Source organism: Diaphorina citri, unplaced genomic scaffold (assembly GCF_000475195.1).
Source record: "Diaphorina citri unplaced genomic scaffold, Diaci psyllid genome assembly version 1.1 scaffold2066, whole genome shotgun sequence".
Lineage (NCBI taxonomy): Eukaryota > Metazoa > Arthropoda > Insecta > Hemiptera > Psyllidae > Diaphorina > Diaphorina citri.
In genome coordinates this window covers 4,808-20,607 of record NW_007379491.1, presented here as the reverse complement: position 1 = coordinate 20,607, position 15,800 = coordinate 4,808, and the positions used below count along the sequence as shown (strand labels likewise).

The 15,800-nt window shown below is 38.3% G+C and overlaps 1 protein-coding gene across 1 annotated transcript; it reads right to left on the bottom strand.

Moving 5' to 3' along the window:
* Positions 1-1,679: 1,679 nt before the first annotated feature.
* Positions 1,680-10,151, bottom strand: LOC103518080 (two pore potassium channel protein sup-9-like). Its single transcript, XM_008483135.3, has 7 exons — positions 10,092-10,151; positions 6,892-7,158; positions 5,815-5,970; positions 5,176-5,507; positions 4,515-4,688; positions 2,312-2,480; positions 1,680-1,850 (listed from the first exon to the last, which is right to left on the bottom strand). Exons 2-7 carry the CDS (start codon positions 7,016-7,018, stop codon positions 1,738-1,740), a joined length of 1,071 nt encoding a protein of 356 aa, XP_008481357.1. The 5' UTR covers positions 7,019-7,158; positions 10,092-10,151; the 3' UTR covers positions 1,680-1,737.
* Between the last annotated feature and the right edge of the window lie 5,649 nt (positions 10,152-15,800).

The following is a 15,800-nucleotide window of genomic DNA, read 5'->3' as shown; positions in this document are numbered from 1 at the left end:
ATCCAGTCGACAGGGCACATTGCATTAAATCAAACAAGAGTTAAGTAGGAACTAGAGCATAACAACAATTTTTACACATTTGCCTTTGAATAAATGATAGACTAGTTTTGCACAACCATTTTCACAACGTTAGGTTTCTATCATAGGAAATCAAAATATTTATAGGTATATTAAATAAATTGAAAGAAAAAAGTTTCAATAAAGTTTAAAAATAAAATGGTTCAATAATTTTTTTATCTATGAAATATATCAATGTAAGCGCATAATAATTAGTCAGAAATTGTTTACTATACACCCTCAGTAGAAACTTTACGCACACAACCTATTCCCCTCACATAATTTACATCCTATTTACTTTATTCTTCATAATAATTTTATTGATGATTTTTTTTTTTTTTTTTTTTCCAGGGGCCGGAAAATTTTTTTTTATAAAAATTTTTTTTTTGTTTTTTTTTTTTTTTTTTTTTTTTTTAGTCCAGGGCACGGAAAAAATCTTTGTTTTTTTTATGAAAATGTATGTTATTTATTAGTTGGTTCTGAAGAGAAAGACAATATAAATCAGGATCATGTGTATGTCTTACATACATATATCCATTATCCAAAGGGCTTACTGATCATTAAAGTTATAGTGCGTAAATTTTGACCAGGAGTTCATACTTTAGTTTAGAAGTGAATCTTTTTTAAGAGAAATCTACAGTTTAAAGGATACATTTTTTATTTATTTACATGAAAGAATTTAGAAGAAGAGGATGAAATCGGAAGACAAAATCTAATAAATTAAAAATGTTCTTACTTTGGTTTTTTGGTTTTGGTTTTTGGTTAACATATGCATTTTAAATTTTTTTAAATGTGCATTTTAGTTGGGATTCTGCCTGAATCTAGAAAGCCGAAAATAAACTGAAATAATGACTTTTTCACACCCAGTTAATTCATTTGAAATTGAATGAAAGGGTAGGTAAGTAGGTACATTACTAATCAATTTATGAAATTGGCACAAAACTTTTTTAAATCTCATTTCATTAGCGGAGGAAGCATTTTATATTTGGCAATGTTTTCCAAGTCCTAAGCAACGTACATTTGTTTCCACATAAGTATAAAATGAGAATAAACTTAGTTGGACTAGAGGATATAGTTTGTACATTTGAAAAAAGGAAAAACCTGGAACACCAAGGAAGACGTACCCATGTAAAATTGGAAGCATAGACCGAGACTCAAATAATTTTGGTCCATAGTCAACAGCCTACGCTTCCTCGTATATCCTGGATTGTAATATAAGTTGTGTGTTTTGACTACATTCTGAGAGTGACCTTATGCAATTCTGCCATTATGTTTATTTAGAACTTTCTGAAGTACTCTCTGCAGTCTCTGCCCATTTAACAAAGTTACATTGGATAAACAAAGGTAGGATTCGAATTATTTTACTCATACCTCGCACTAGAGGTTATTTAGAACTTTCTGAAGTACTCTCTGCAGTCTCTGCCCATTTAACAAAGTTACATTGGATAAACAAAGGTAGGATTCGAATTATTTTGCTCATACCTCGCACTAGACTAGAGGTATAACTTAAAAATGTCTGCCGACCAAACCTCGTCTTTTTATCATTATTTTAGTGTTGTGTTTTTATTACTATTTAGTATTTAGATTATACTTTTTTAATTAGTTAAAGCTTCAAAAAATAGATATTTTAAAAAATCTAATCAAAGAAACAAATAAGGAAATTGGCCTGGTTTTGACTAGTCATATGGATACCCGTGTCCTTGGAACCATGAGCACTTCCATGACTTGTTCATACTCCTCCATGCTAAGTTGATCACAAGATAGACTGTCCACTGGCATCGAGACAGTAGGCCCTGTGGGGACAGAAATAACTTACTCGTACATTCTAATCAGTTAAGTTAGTTAACCATTTTCACGTGACCCCTATTTCTCAAGATTCCATAAAATAGATCTCTTTTCAGAATTAACCCTAGACCAAACCCTACTCCACCACACCACTCAGTACTCTGCAACAGGATCATTTATTTAGTTGAGAGGTTTGATAGAGGGAACTCGGAGGTCTTATTGCTCCGAAATCGAACCGAGCTAGAATAACTTACCCACAAACAGTGCAATAGTCCTGAACACAAGGGATCAAGAAGAGACCGCCTTAAAATAATAATGACTTCTTACTTTGGGCTGATATTTGGTTTTGGCAACAAATTTTACTAGTAGATGCCCTTCGCACTCAACCTTTGCTATTTCGTTAGCAAGGGAAATTTCATGCTGGTATTCTCCCTGTTTAAAGTCCCGCAGTCAGACTCATAAAACTTACCCAATTGTAAATCGGAGTCCCGTCGGAAACAGTTGCATGTACATGTACACATGGAAGTGGTGGTTGATATATTGTGGTAGACTGCGTTGTTCTCCCCCAGCTGACCGCTCAATATTGAGCCATCCGCTGTGATGACGTCACCTTCCAGTCTCACAGCTCCTTGAGCAGCCTGCGAGATAAAATTGAGAAGATAAGTACATTATGCATATCGGGTACAAATGAGGACTGGACAGTCCAAATCCTTCCCTTTTATTTATATGTAGGTATATCTTCGTAGGTATCAATGACCTCTTTCTTTTTAAAACTTGTTCATACTCCTCCATGCTAAGTTGATCACAAGATAGACTGTCCACTGGCATCGAGACAGTAGGCCCTGTGGGGACAGAAATAAGTCAAAGTTCAAATGAGACCAGACTTACTCGTACATTCTAATCAGTTAAGTTAGTTAACCATTTTCACGTGAACCCTATTTCTCAAGATTCCATATAATAGATCTCTTTTCAGAATTAACCCTAGACCAAACCCTACTCCACCACACCACTCTGCAACAGGATCATTTATTTAGTTGAGATGTTTGATAGAGGGAACCTGACTTGTTCATACTCCTCCATGCTAAGTTGATCACAAGATAGACTGTCCACTGGCATCGAGACAGTAGGCCCTGTGGGGACAGAAATGAGTCAATTCAAATGGTGAACAGACTACTTGTATTTTAGTCCACATGCTTCATTTGGGGGAAATAAGTTTTTACGGGGCGTCTTTCGTCAGCCTCTCAATTAGCCCTAGCTAGGGTGATTGCTTTGGGCTGACTTTTAGTTTTGGCAACAAATTTTACTAGTAGATGCCCTTCGCACTCAACCTTTGCTATTTCGTTAGTATAACCCTGGCGGTTAGCGTGTTAAAAAGAAAATAATTCTGCATGAAGTGTCATACATTTTACACGTCTCTCCCTCTCTCTCCTTCTCCCTCTTTCCCTTCCTTACCCTTTATTCCCTCTCCTCCATTTTATTTTTTATAATACCAGCTAGAACACTTTTCTTTTTTTAACCTCATTGAAATGGGAGCAAAAGCAAAGTTAATGCCTGGGGCATTTTCATTCTCACCCTTCTATTCTTCGTAGGTATTATCCTGAAGTAGATATCTATGCTCTATGTACCTATCAGAGGTTTTCATTTGTGGTTGAATAAAGGAGGTAAGAGGTTCATTGCAATGCTACCTATAATATGGTAGGAAAATGGCTCTTTTCACGGGAAATATTCACGATTAACATATACCTATCTAAATAAATAAAACTCATCAGAAAAATTGAGGAAGTTTAATACATACATAAGAGGTCAATGGAATAGACGGTTTGTATTAGACACAACATACCTACCTAAATAGAATGTTGTAAAAAAAAGTTTTTGTCTTAAATAAATACCTAGGTACTTACAGATAAACAACATAAATATAAGCAGTAGGGGAAGGAGAGAGAACTAAATAGGGTACAAATACATAACACCACGGGAAATTTTTCTAATCTAATATTACCTACCAAAAGATATCCCCACCTCCTTTTTTGTATAGATACAGTCGTGTATGATTTATGACTAACTTTTTAATATTATTTTATTTGTTTTGAACAACAATGTCCTCCATATATACTTCTCCTTCCTGGTCCTTTTTACGTACACTATCTATTGGAGAATGGACTGTGTTGTTTCACAGAGTGTGTGTCCGAGCTATTCCAATTTTCTTCTTTTGACAATTCACGACTGAATGACCCTACTTAATTGACTTGTCACTACACTGAGCTAACTTTTTAATATTATTTTATTTGTTTTGAACAACAATGTCCTCCATATATACTTCTCCTTCCTGGTCCTTTTTACGTACACTATCCTTTGGAGAATGGACTGTGTCGTTTCACAGAGTGTGTGTCCGAGCTATTCCAATTTTCTTCTTTTGACAATTCACGACTGAATGACCCTAATTGACTTGTCACTACACTGAGAAAAAAAATTGGACGAAAATCCTTCAAATCTCTTGTAAGATTTTCAAATGTTGAAGTTCTTGTGATTTGGATTCAAGAACATAGAGAAAAGTACAAGTATATAGGTTTTTTACTTGCACAATAGTCCAACTACTTGGCGGGATAGCATACTGCAAGAATTTGAACGATTTTTCTCAGTGTACTATGATCAATTGATCATTGATCACTCACCTGCAAAGCTTCGGCTTCGTCTCTTCGTTCATCCTCTGTGTTCATCGTGACAAATCGGAGAACGAGAAGATTGAGAGAGGCAGCCACAATGGCCAGTCCGAACAGTATGAATATCAACGCGAAGATAACGTACTCCGGTTTCGTATCCAGAGCGTTGTCTTTCTGCAAGGCAACCTGAAATGAGACGCTCCACAGTTTAGTCTTCAATCACACCCAGCAGAAACTTTCCCTATGTTTCGGAGACCTGGCGTCATTATTCTGCCTGTCCCTTTCTAAGACGAAGAATTTTAATTGTGTTCAGCAAATACCTACTTGTCACGAATTCCACTTCGACTTGAACCACGAATTATGAGTCTCTAAAGTCGAGTTTTACCACCGTGGATTGTCTCAGGATTGAGTTCAATCCGTGGTTGACTTGGGTATTTAAATATAGAGGAATCCTATTTCATCTCAATCCCGAGTTAAATCCCAGCAAAGTCGAGTTTTACCACCGTGGATTGTCTCAGGATTGAGTTCAATCCGTGGTTGACTTGGGTATTTAAATATAGAGGAATCCTATTTTCATCTCAATCCCGAGTTAAATCCCAGTCTAAATCGTGTCAACCGCTTTAAACATTTCACTATTGAGGTCGGTTCGCTAAGATGAAGAACTAATTCTTACCATGTCTCCAAATCCGATCGTGGTCAGTGTGATGAAACAATAGTAGACCGAGTCAAAGTAAGTCCAGCCCTCGTAACGACTAAAAGCGGCGGCCCCCACCGCTATTGTTAAGCTACTCAGTGTAGTGACCACACAGATGAGGTTGATCTCGGTCGCTTCGATTTCCGTACATCCGCTGAGGCGCTTGGCTTTCCGAATGACGACTGAGGAAAGTTTGTTGAGTCGTTCTCCTATGCTTTGGAACATGACGAGGCCCAGGGGTATGCCTACCATGGCATAGAACATTGTGAACAGCTTTCCGCCGATGGTGTTTGGTGTAGAGTGGCCGTAACCTGGGGGAATGATGAATAAATTATTATATTTACGGGTGTCTGAGTACGAGTATGGGTCGATATACTCGTAGCTCTTTCGTGATATAAAAGTTGGTCCCCACTTCGAACTCTTGAGCGAAATGTCTACGGTGTTATGTTGACTTTGTGCAGTCCATTTTTGAAGTCCATCACTCTCGTTTAGCAAGCAAACCTCTATCAATCAATGCTACCCTGCTTCCGAATTGTTGCTGAGTTAATTAAGTTGAACTTTATCAACTCAACAATACACATTGCTACATCGGGATTATAGCTACAATCTGTTACATACCTATAGTGGTGAGTACGGTTGTGGCGTAGTAGAAAGATCCGGCGAATTTCCATTGCTGCCCTGCTTTGTGTGGCTCCGATTTCAAAATCAACGTTTCAAGAAGTTTGAAGTCATCTGGAGATATGTTGTATTTGTTCATTATCATTTTTTCTATATCTGTGAAAAGAAAAGCGCCAAGTTCATTAGGCTGGAATAGAATTTCTCCATTGATAACATCAGCACGCTCGCTTACTTTTTTATGCAAAAGAGATGATATCCTTCACCCCCTTGCCGGAAAAATAATTCCATTGAAATTTTTCACAAAAAGTCCCTTTCCTTGACTTTGATTAATGTGCTCTATAGTATATCATTCTAATGGCTCCATCGTATACCTAATAGATACTGTAGGGGAAATGGAATCTCGCTAAATGATGTGGATATAATAATAATAATAATAATTTTGCTGAATAAATTTCGTGAGTGAAGGGAATTGTCCTGGGTATTGACCTCGCCCCTATGGCGTATACCTAGTGGTCCTAGTGAGTAGTGTTTCTATTTTCCATGGTTAGGTATACAACCTATTCATTATTTATTAGGGGATACAAAATATTTCTGCCTGTATGTAGGTAAATTTATATGATGTAGGTCGTTTTTGCGGTCTACGTTACATACCACTTAATAGAAAATTTTTGCAACCAAAATTAGCGTCCCTCGTTTTTGCGCATGTGCAAAAACTCTCCTAATGTAGTCTATTAAATATAGTGAGTAGTGTTTCTATTTTCCATGGTTAGGTATACAACCTATTCATTATTTATTAGGGGATACAAAATATTTCTGCCTGTATGTAGTTAAATTTATATGATGTAGGTCATTTTTGCGGTCTACGTTACATACCACTTAATAGAAAGTTTTTGCAACCAAAATTAGCGTCCCTCGTTTCTGCGCATGTGCAAAAACTCTCCTAATGTAGTCTATTAAATATATCTCACTTACCACTTAATGTTGTCTATTACATATTACAAACTCTCCTAATGTAGTCTATTAAATATATCTCACTTACCACTTAATGTTGTCTATTACATATTACATCTCACTTACCACTTAATGTGGTCCAACGACGATTTTCAGTCTGGGATTCGAGAGCGTCAAAGACGGAGGCTCCGATGAGAAGATACGTAAATGTACACACTATCAAGGACAAAGTCCGGATGTTCTGCTTCTTCATTCTTTGGGGCGCACCATGCTGGTATTGTCTGGCCTAGGCCTATGGGAGACGGAGCTCGCCTAGCCAGACCATGCTTACCGGTGGGACCTTGACCTTGACGAGTGTTCATCCTGGCCGGCGGGCACTCTCACACCCATTACCTGCAAAAGTGCAAACAAATACACATCTCTATAATGCTTGCTTTGCTTTTCGTCTCCTTGAGATAGGTGCCATGCCTGGAAGGAAGCACGCTTTTCGGTGTTGGAAGCATTGAGGGTTTAAAAACCTCTTGGACGCCCAGAAACATTACAAAGTCCGGATGTTCTGCTTTATTACAAAAAGCAATCATCATCAATTATGCAATTATTACATGTATGTACTCGTACCTAAGGTGTATTTTACTTTCGGAAATGAAACCGATTCCCATTTGGAAACTGAAATGACACCACCTGTACGAAACCATAGGAAATCCAAGATGGCGCGCCATCAGAATCGGTTCCGTTTTCATAAGTTTACCGAAAGTTTCTCCTCCTTCTTCTTCCCCTCCTTCTGCTTCTTCTCCTCCTCCTCCTCCTCCTCCTTTTCTTCTTCTTCTGATTCCCATTTGGAAACTGAAATGACACCACCTGTACGAAACCATAGGAAATCCAAGATGGCGCGCCATCAGAATCGGTTCCGTTTTCGTAAGTTTAGATGAAATCGGAAGACAAAATCTAATAAATTAAAAATGTTCTTACTTTGGTTTTTTGGTTTTGGTTTTTGGTTAACATATGCATTTTAGTTGGGATTCTGCCTGAATCTAGAAAGCCGAAAATAAACTGAAATAATGACTTTTTCACACCCAGTTAATTCATTTGAAATTGAATGAAAGGGTAGGTAAGTAGGTACATTACTAATCAATTTATGAAATTGGCACAAAACTTTTTAAATCTCATTTCATTAGCGGAGGAAGCATTTTATATTTGGCAATGTTTTCCAAGTCCTAAGCAACGTACATTTGTTTTCACATAAGTATAAAATGAGAATAAACTTAGTTGGACTAGAGGATATAGTTTGTACATTTGAAAAAAAGGAAAAACCTGGAACACCAAGGAAGACGTACCCATGTAAAATTGGAAGCATAGACCGAGACTCAAATAATTTTGGTCCATAGTCAACAGCCTACGCTTCCTCGTATATCCTGGATTGTAATATAAGTTGTGTGTTTTGACTACATTCTGAGAGTGACCTTATGCAATTCTGCCATTATATTTATTTAGAACTTTCTGAAGTACTCTCTGCAGTCTCTGCCCATTTAACAAAGTTACATTGGATAAACTAAGGTAGGATTCGAATTATTTTACTCATACCTCGCACTAGAGGTATAACTTAAAAATGTCTGCCGACCAAACCTCGTCTTTTTATCATTATTTTAGTGTTGTGTTTTTATTACTATTTAGTATTTAGATTATACTTTTTTAATTAGTTAAAGCTTCAAAAAATAGATATTTTAAAAAATCTAATCAAAGAAACAAATAAGGAAATTGGCCTGGTTTTGACTAGTCATATGGATACCCGTGTCCTTGGAACCATGAGCACTTCCATGACTTGTTCCGTAAGTTTACCGAAACTAAACGAGTGAATTAAATTCAAGATTGAAACTAATTTGATAACTTTAACTTAAGACCATCAAATATAGGAGATAAAGGCTACCTCTTATACGTAGGTAGGTGGATGTAAATAATAGTTATTTAAAGACCGATTAGAAATAAGATACCTATAAGTACGTCTAACACCTGACACCCACCTATTGTACATAGCATGATGGAAACACGAGCTTTCTTCCTGAAAGCGCTACAACCGAGCTCTAAGCGTTTCAGCACTCCCTTGCCTTAAACGCTGGATTTCTTCTCCCTCTTCCTTTCCTTGTATCTTTATCTAGGAGATAGAGGTGTATGTAACTCCTCTGTACACCTATACATCCACTTTATTATATTTTGAAAGGAAATCTCTCCGCAAAAGAACTTGGAAATTTTTCTAAACAGATTTTCTCATGCAAGTTTTATTGGGTTAATCCGTTTTTCCTGCAAGCTTTCCCCCCTTTCTTTTTCCTTCTAGAACGAGGAACTAGATGTTGAAAATTTTCTGACGCGAACTTTTGTCGTCTGAGGCAGGTATGTAGAAAACAAAGTTTACAACCAGGGTAGCAAGATCCTTGTTGAAGATGTACGTGGAAAAACACATTCTCAAGTATTCCGTAATGAGTTCGCTGTAAACTGTTCAGTCTGGTTGTCCAAATATTCTTCCGGCGCCTATTCCAAAGTATCCTAGACTGTTCTGACGCGAACTTTTGTCGTCTGAGGCAGGTATGTAGAAAACAAAGTTTACAACCAGGGTAGCAAGATCCTTGTTGAAGATGTACGTAGAAAAACACATTCTCAAGTATTCCGTAATGAGTTCGCTGTAAACTGTTCAGTCTGGCTGTCCAAATATTCTTCCGGCGCCTATTCCAAAGTATCCTACACTGCATCTATCTGAATCTCACAGAGAAAGAAAGGAAGTGCTAAGAGGTTATAAATATGACGAGAAGATGAGAAAACGGTTGAGAGAAAAACTTAAACCTATGCCTCGTTTGTTTTACAACACTTTGGTATCTACAGACAAAATCAACTTCTGAGGACTGCAGTTCAAACGCCTTTTCTATCGGTGCACTACTTCTCCCACCTAACACAAATATCTTTAATTCAGGTAGTAGGTACCTACTAAATTAAATAAGAGATACAAATAGGTACATAAACTGTAGAATTATATCAATATGGAGTTGACATTTACATCAGATATACCTGCACTACTTCTCCCACCTAACACAAATATCTTTAATTCAGGTAGTAGGTACCTACTAAATTAAATAAGAGATACAAATAGGTACATAGACTGTAGAATTATCTCAATATGGAGTTGACATTTACATCAGATATACCTACACGTAGTGAGAACATACACATGCAAAATAAAATGACACTTCTCTATGAGTACCTATAAAAAGAGACAGGTGTATAGATAAATAGGTAGATAGATATTTACTTATATTCAGAGTATGTAGAAAATGATTTACCTAAATTTCTAGGATTTTCAAAGATACGAACAAATGAGCTGTCAACTATTCCAAAAAAATGTTGAAAACCTCATAACACTTTGCACACAATAAACATAAAGAAATGTTAAATGAGAAAGATACGGAATAGGGAAGGAAGAGCGACAGAAATAGAAACAGAGATGATACTATTTTATGTAGGTTCGTGGAGTCGAGAGAGAAATAGGTCAATGGTAAGCGAGGGAGGAAGAGGTGTAGGGGAATAACCCTGGCGGTTAGCGTGTTAAAAAGAAAATAATTCTGCATGAAGTGTCATACATTTTACACGTCTCTCCCTCTCTCTCCTTCTCTCTCTTTTCCTTTCTTACCCTTTATTCCCTCTCCCCCTCTTTCTTATCCTCCCCTCCTCCTCCTCCTTCTCCTCTTTCTTATCCTCCTCCTTCTTCTCCTCCTCTTTCTTATCCTCCTCCTCCTTCTCCTCTTTCTTATCCTCCTCCTCCTTCTCCTCTTTCTTATTACTAAAACGTCTATTAGAAAATAAGTTAAGTGCACCCCAAAACAACTTGAGAGTCTGTTTTATATTATTTTTCTCGATTTTTTTATATTAAAAAAAAGCATAGGGAAAATAATTCCACTCTTCGACTTTCTTTTGGACCAGTTGCTTTTTTACTAAGATACCTACTTATACTTACGTTTGCAGCTGGTTGGTCAGCCCCAAAGGACGGGTTGAGCTTCTACGAATCTACGTTTGCAGCTAGATACTCAATAGCTCAATACCTAACTCAAAAGTACCTAACAGAAGTAGCACAAACTACATCTATCATGCAATAATGACGGACTTGATACAAAAAAAGACCCAGTTACTAGATGCTAGTGGGTACCTAGCTGCCTAGGCCAGTTGGTATAGGTAGGTAATGATTTTTATGGAGGAATAAAAAATTCCGTGCAACTGGTCCTTTTATTTACACATTTTTTACTCAACGACTTTTTTTCCGTTTTGGAAATGAAAAATATTTCAAGATGGTTTTGACTAAGTGCCCGAACAGACGGACGAGGAAAGAAAGCAAAAAAATGTCCCTTGGGTGACTTTTAGAAGAGGCAGAAGAGAAAATGGCTGGTTCAGGGTTCGTACTAGGTAATTGAATTTATTTGAGGGCATGGTAGAATAGACACTCAATATTATTCGGAAAAAACTTCTTGTTTTTGAAATGGGAGGTGAGACTGAAGTTCCTAGAAAATAATTATATTAGACTACCTACCTACAATAACTTTTCATACATAATTTATTTCTTTACTTGTAGGTAGCAGACTGTGACTTACCAACTTTTGTAGTCGAGTACTTGTACAACGGAGGTTCCGAGTTCAATACACAGCGGGGTCTACTTTTTTCTCTGCCTCGTGAGAACAGTTCTAGTTTTTATCAATAATCTTACCCTCAATCTGATCTTCCTAGCTTATTGAACCTCTTCTGAGGTTCTTAGGTTCGATCTCCCTAAATCCCCATTTTTTGGAGACTTGACTACAATTAGTTCTGGGTAAGAACATTTCTAGTTTTTATCAATAATCTTACCCTCAATCTGATCTTCCTAGCTTATTGAACCTCTTCTGAGGTTCTTAGGTTCGATCCCCCTAAATCCCCATTTTTTGGAGACTTGACTACAATTAGTTCTCGGTATGGTAAAAAATGCCCCCTGACGGGTTAATTTTCCGTTAACCTTCCATGGAGGTTAATTTTCTCCTGCAACATTCTTTATTGTCTGTACGTTATCTCTATTATTAACCTTAACCGCCTCTATTGATATTTCCATTATAAAATCGAGTCTGGATAGAGCTTGGGCTTGATATTTTCATGATTTATTTTCTGCGATATTCCCGACCAACCCTACACGTTCATATTTTCTAAATATCCCCCTCTTCCTCTTTTCTTTCTCCTCCTCCTCCTCTTTCTTATCCTCCTCCTCCTTCTCCTCTTTCTTATCCTCCTCCTCCTCTTTCTACTCTTCCTTCTCCTCCTCCTCCTCCTCCTCCTCCTCCTTCTCCTCTTTCTTATCCTCCTTCTTCTTCTCCTCTTTCTTATCCTCCCCTCCTCCTCCTTCTCCTTTTTCTTATCCTCCTCCTTCTTCTTTCTTATCCTCCTCCTCCTCCTCCTACTCTTTCTTATCCTCCTCCTCCTCCTTCTTCTCCTCCTCTTTCTTATCCTCCTCCTCCTTCTCCTCTTTCTTATCCTCCTCCTCCTCCTCCTCTTTCTTATCCTCCTTCTCCTCTTTCTTATCCTCCTCCTCCTCCTTCTCCTCTTTCTTATCCTCCTCCTCCTTCTCCTCTTTCTTATCCTCCTCCTCCTCTTTCTACTCTTCCTTCTCCTCCTCCTCCTCCTTCTCCTCTTTCTTATCCTCCTTCTTCTCCTCTTTCTTATCCTCCCCTCCTCCTCCTTCTCCTTTTTCTTATCCTCCTCCTTCTTCCAAATCGAGTCTGGATAGAGCTTGGGCTTGATATTTTCATGATTTATTTTCTGCGATATTCCCGACCAACCCTACACGTTCATATTTTCCAAATATCCCCCTCTTTCTCTTCTTCTTTCTCCTCCTCTTTCTTATCCTCCTCCTCCTCCTTCTCCTCTTTCTTATCCTCCTCCTCCTTCTCCTCTTTCTTATCCTCCTCCTCCTCCTCCTCCTCTTTCTTATCCTCCACCAACCCTACACGTTCATATTTTCTAAATATCCCCCTCTTCCTCTTTTCTTTCTCCTCCTCCTCCTCTTTCTTATCCTCCTCCTCCTCTTCCTCTTTTCTTTCTCCTCCTCCTCCTCTTTCTTATCCTCCTCCTCCTTCTCCTCTTTCTTATCCTCCTCCTCCTCTTTCTACTCTTCCTTTCTCTGCGTCTGAATTGTAAGCGCAAGGTCGCGGGTATGATTCCCGCCCGCGGGGAAACTTTATCTCAACCAGATAAGGTTCGCTCTTGGAACGGTTGGCTTTCTTCTATCCAGTCCTCCTTTTCTCTTCGATTTCGGGACGATAAAACCTCTGTCACAGTTCCCTCTAATTAAACTTCTTCAGAGAAAGAAAGAAGAGAGAGAGAGGAGGAGGAGAGAGAGAGAAGAAGAGAGAGAGAGAGAGAGAGAGAGAGAGAGAGAGAGAGAGAGAGAGAGAGAGAGAGAGAGAGAGAGAGAGAGAGAGAGAGAGGAGGAGGAGGAGGAGGAGAAATACTACACGATGCTAATAATAATTTACTGTTGTGAATTGCCTACTTAGAAATATAATAAGTAATTCTACTCCCCGTGACTACTTGACATTTGTTTGTCTGCAGCCTTCAAGCAAAACTTCATCTACTGTAGATATATGTAGATGAGGTAGGCACTTAGAGTATAGATACCTAAACAGGGTAAACAAAGTATAGGCCCGTTCTCACTTGTCAGGGCAGGATAGGGGAAAGCCAGCTGGCCGAGAACGAACATTATCTGTTCGGGAATCGAACCCGCGGCCTAGCGCTTACAAAGGAGACGCGCTACCAACCAAGCTAACTAGGTTGGCCGCAATATATTATGATTAAGGAGCGCGGTAGCGCTCCGCCCCGCCAAGTCAAGAAAGTTTGACCGTATATATGTATACCTACTATAGTTAACATCACGTAAACTTAAGACCTATTTTCCATTTGACCCCATTTATGTTATGTATTTGTACCCTATTTAGTTCTCTCTCCTTCCCCTACTGCTTATATTTATGTTTGCTTATCTGTAAGTAGGTATTTATTTAAGACAAAAACTTTTTTTACAACATTCTATTTAGGTAGGTATGTTGTGTCTAATACAAACCGTCTAGAAAGTCAACACAAAAAATGACATTATCATAACCCAAAGAAAATACATGCTTTTGAGGTAATTGACCTATTTTCCATTTGACCCCATTTATGTTATGTATTTGTACCCTATTTAGTTCTCTCTCCTTCCCCTACTGCTTATATTTATGTTTGTTTATCTGTAAGTACCTAGGTATTTATTTAAGACCACTTTGCACAACTTTGGAAGGTATATGCACAACAAAAGTATTAAAAGATTAGTATGGAAAGTTCAAATGAAGCAATAAAAAGAACTACCTAGTTAAAAATCACAACATAAAAGTTAAAGAAAATTAGTTACTTTAAATAATAAAACATGTAAGAATTATTATAATCTGATTTAGAATATACAATAAAAAAATAATAATAAATACTTTTTTTCCGTTTTGGAAATGAAAAATATTTCAAGATGGTTTTGACTAAGTGCCCGAACAGACGGACGAGGAAAGAAAGCAAAAAATGTCCCTTGGGTGACTTTTAGAAGAGGCAGAAGAGAAAATGGCTGGTTCGAGGTTCGTACTAATTGAATTTATTTGAGGGCATGGTAGAATAGACACTCAATATTATTCGGAAAAACTTCTTGTTTTTGAAATGGGAGGTGAGACTGAAGTTCCTAGAAAATAATTATATTAGACTACCTACCTACCTACAATAACTTTTTATACATAATTTTTTTTTTTACTTGTAGGTACCAGGCTGTTACTTACCAACTTTTGTAGTCGAGTACTTGTACAACGGAGGTTCCGAGTTCAATACACGGCGGGGTCTACTTTTTTCTCTGCCTCGTGAGAACATTTCTAGTTTTTATCAATAATCTTACCCTCAATCTGATCTTCCTAGCTTATTGAACCTCTTCTGAGGTTCTTAGGTTCGATCCCCCTAAATCCCCATTTTTTGGAGACTTGACTACAATTAGTTCTCGGTATGGTAAAAAATGCCCCCTGACGGGTTAATTTTCCGTTAACCTTCCATGGAGGTTAATTTTCTCCTGCAACATTCTTTATTGTCTGTACGTTATCTCTATTATTAACCTTAACCGCCTCTATTGATATTTCCATTATAAAATCGAGTCTGGATAGAGCTTGGGCTTGATATTTTCATGATTTATTTTCTGCGATATTCCCGACCAACCCTACACGTTCATATTTTCTAAATATCCCCCTCTTCCTCTTTTCTTTCTCCTCCTCCTCCTCTTTCTTATCCTCCTCCTCCTCTTCCTCTTTTCTTTCTCCTCCTCCTCCTCTTTCTTATCCTCCTCCTCCTCTTCCTCTTTTCTTTCTCCTCCTCCTCCTCTTTCTTATCCTCCTCCTCCTCTTCCTCTTTTCTTTCTCCTCCTCCTCCTCTTTCTTATCCTCCTCCTCCTCTTCCTCTTTTCTTTCTCCTCCTCCTCCTCTTTCTTATCCTCCTCCTCCTTCTCCTCTTTCTTATCCTCCTCCTCCTCTTTCTACTCTTCCTTCTCCTCCTCCTCCTCCTTCTCCTCTTTCTTATCCTCCTTCTTCTCCTCTTTCTTATCCTCCCCTCCTCCTCCTTCTCCTTTTTCTTATCCTCCTCCTTCTTCTCCTCCTCTTTCTTATCCTCCTCCTCCTTCTCCTCTTTCTTATCCTCCTCCTCCTCTTTCTACTCTTCCTTCTCCTCCTCCTCCTCCTCCTTCTCCTCTTTCTTATCCTCCTCCTCCTCTTTCTACTCTTCCTTCTCCTCCTCCTCCTCCTCCTTCTCCTCTTTCTTATCCTCCTCCTCCTCTTTCTACTCTTCCTTCTCCTCCTCCTCCTCCTCCTTCTCCTCTTTCTTATCCTCCTCCTCCTCTTTCTACTCTTCCTTCTCCTCCTCCTCCTCCTCCTTCTCCTCTTTCTTATCCTCCTCCTCCTCTTTCTACTCTTCCTTCTCCTCCTCCTCCTCCTCCT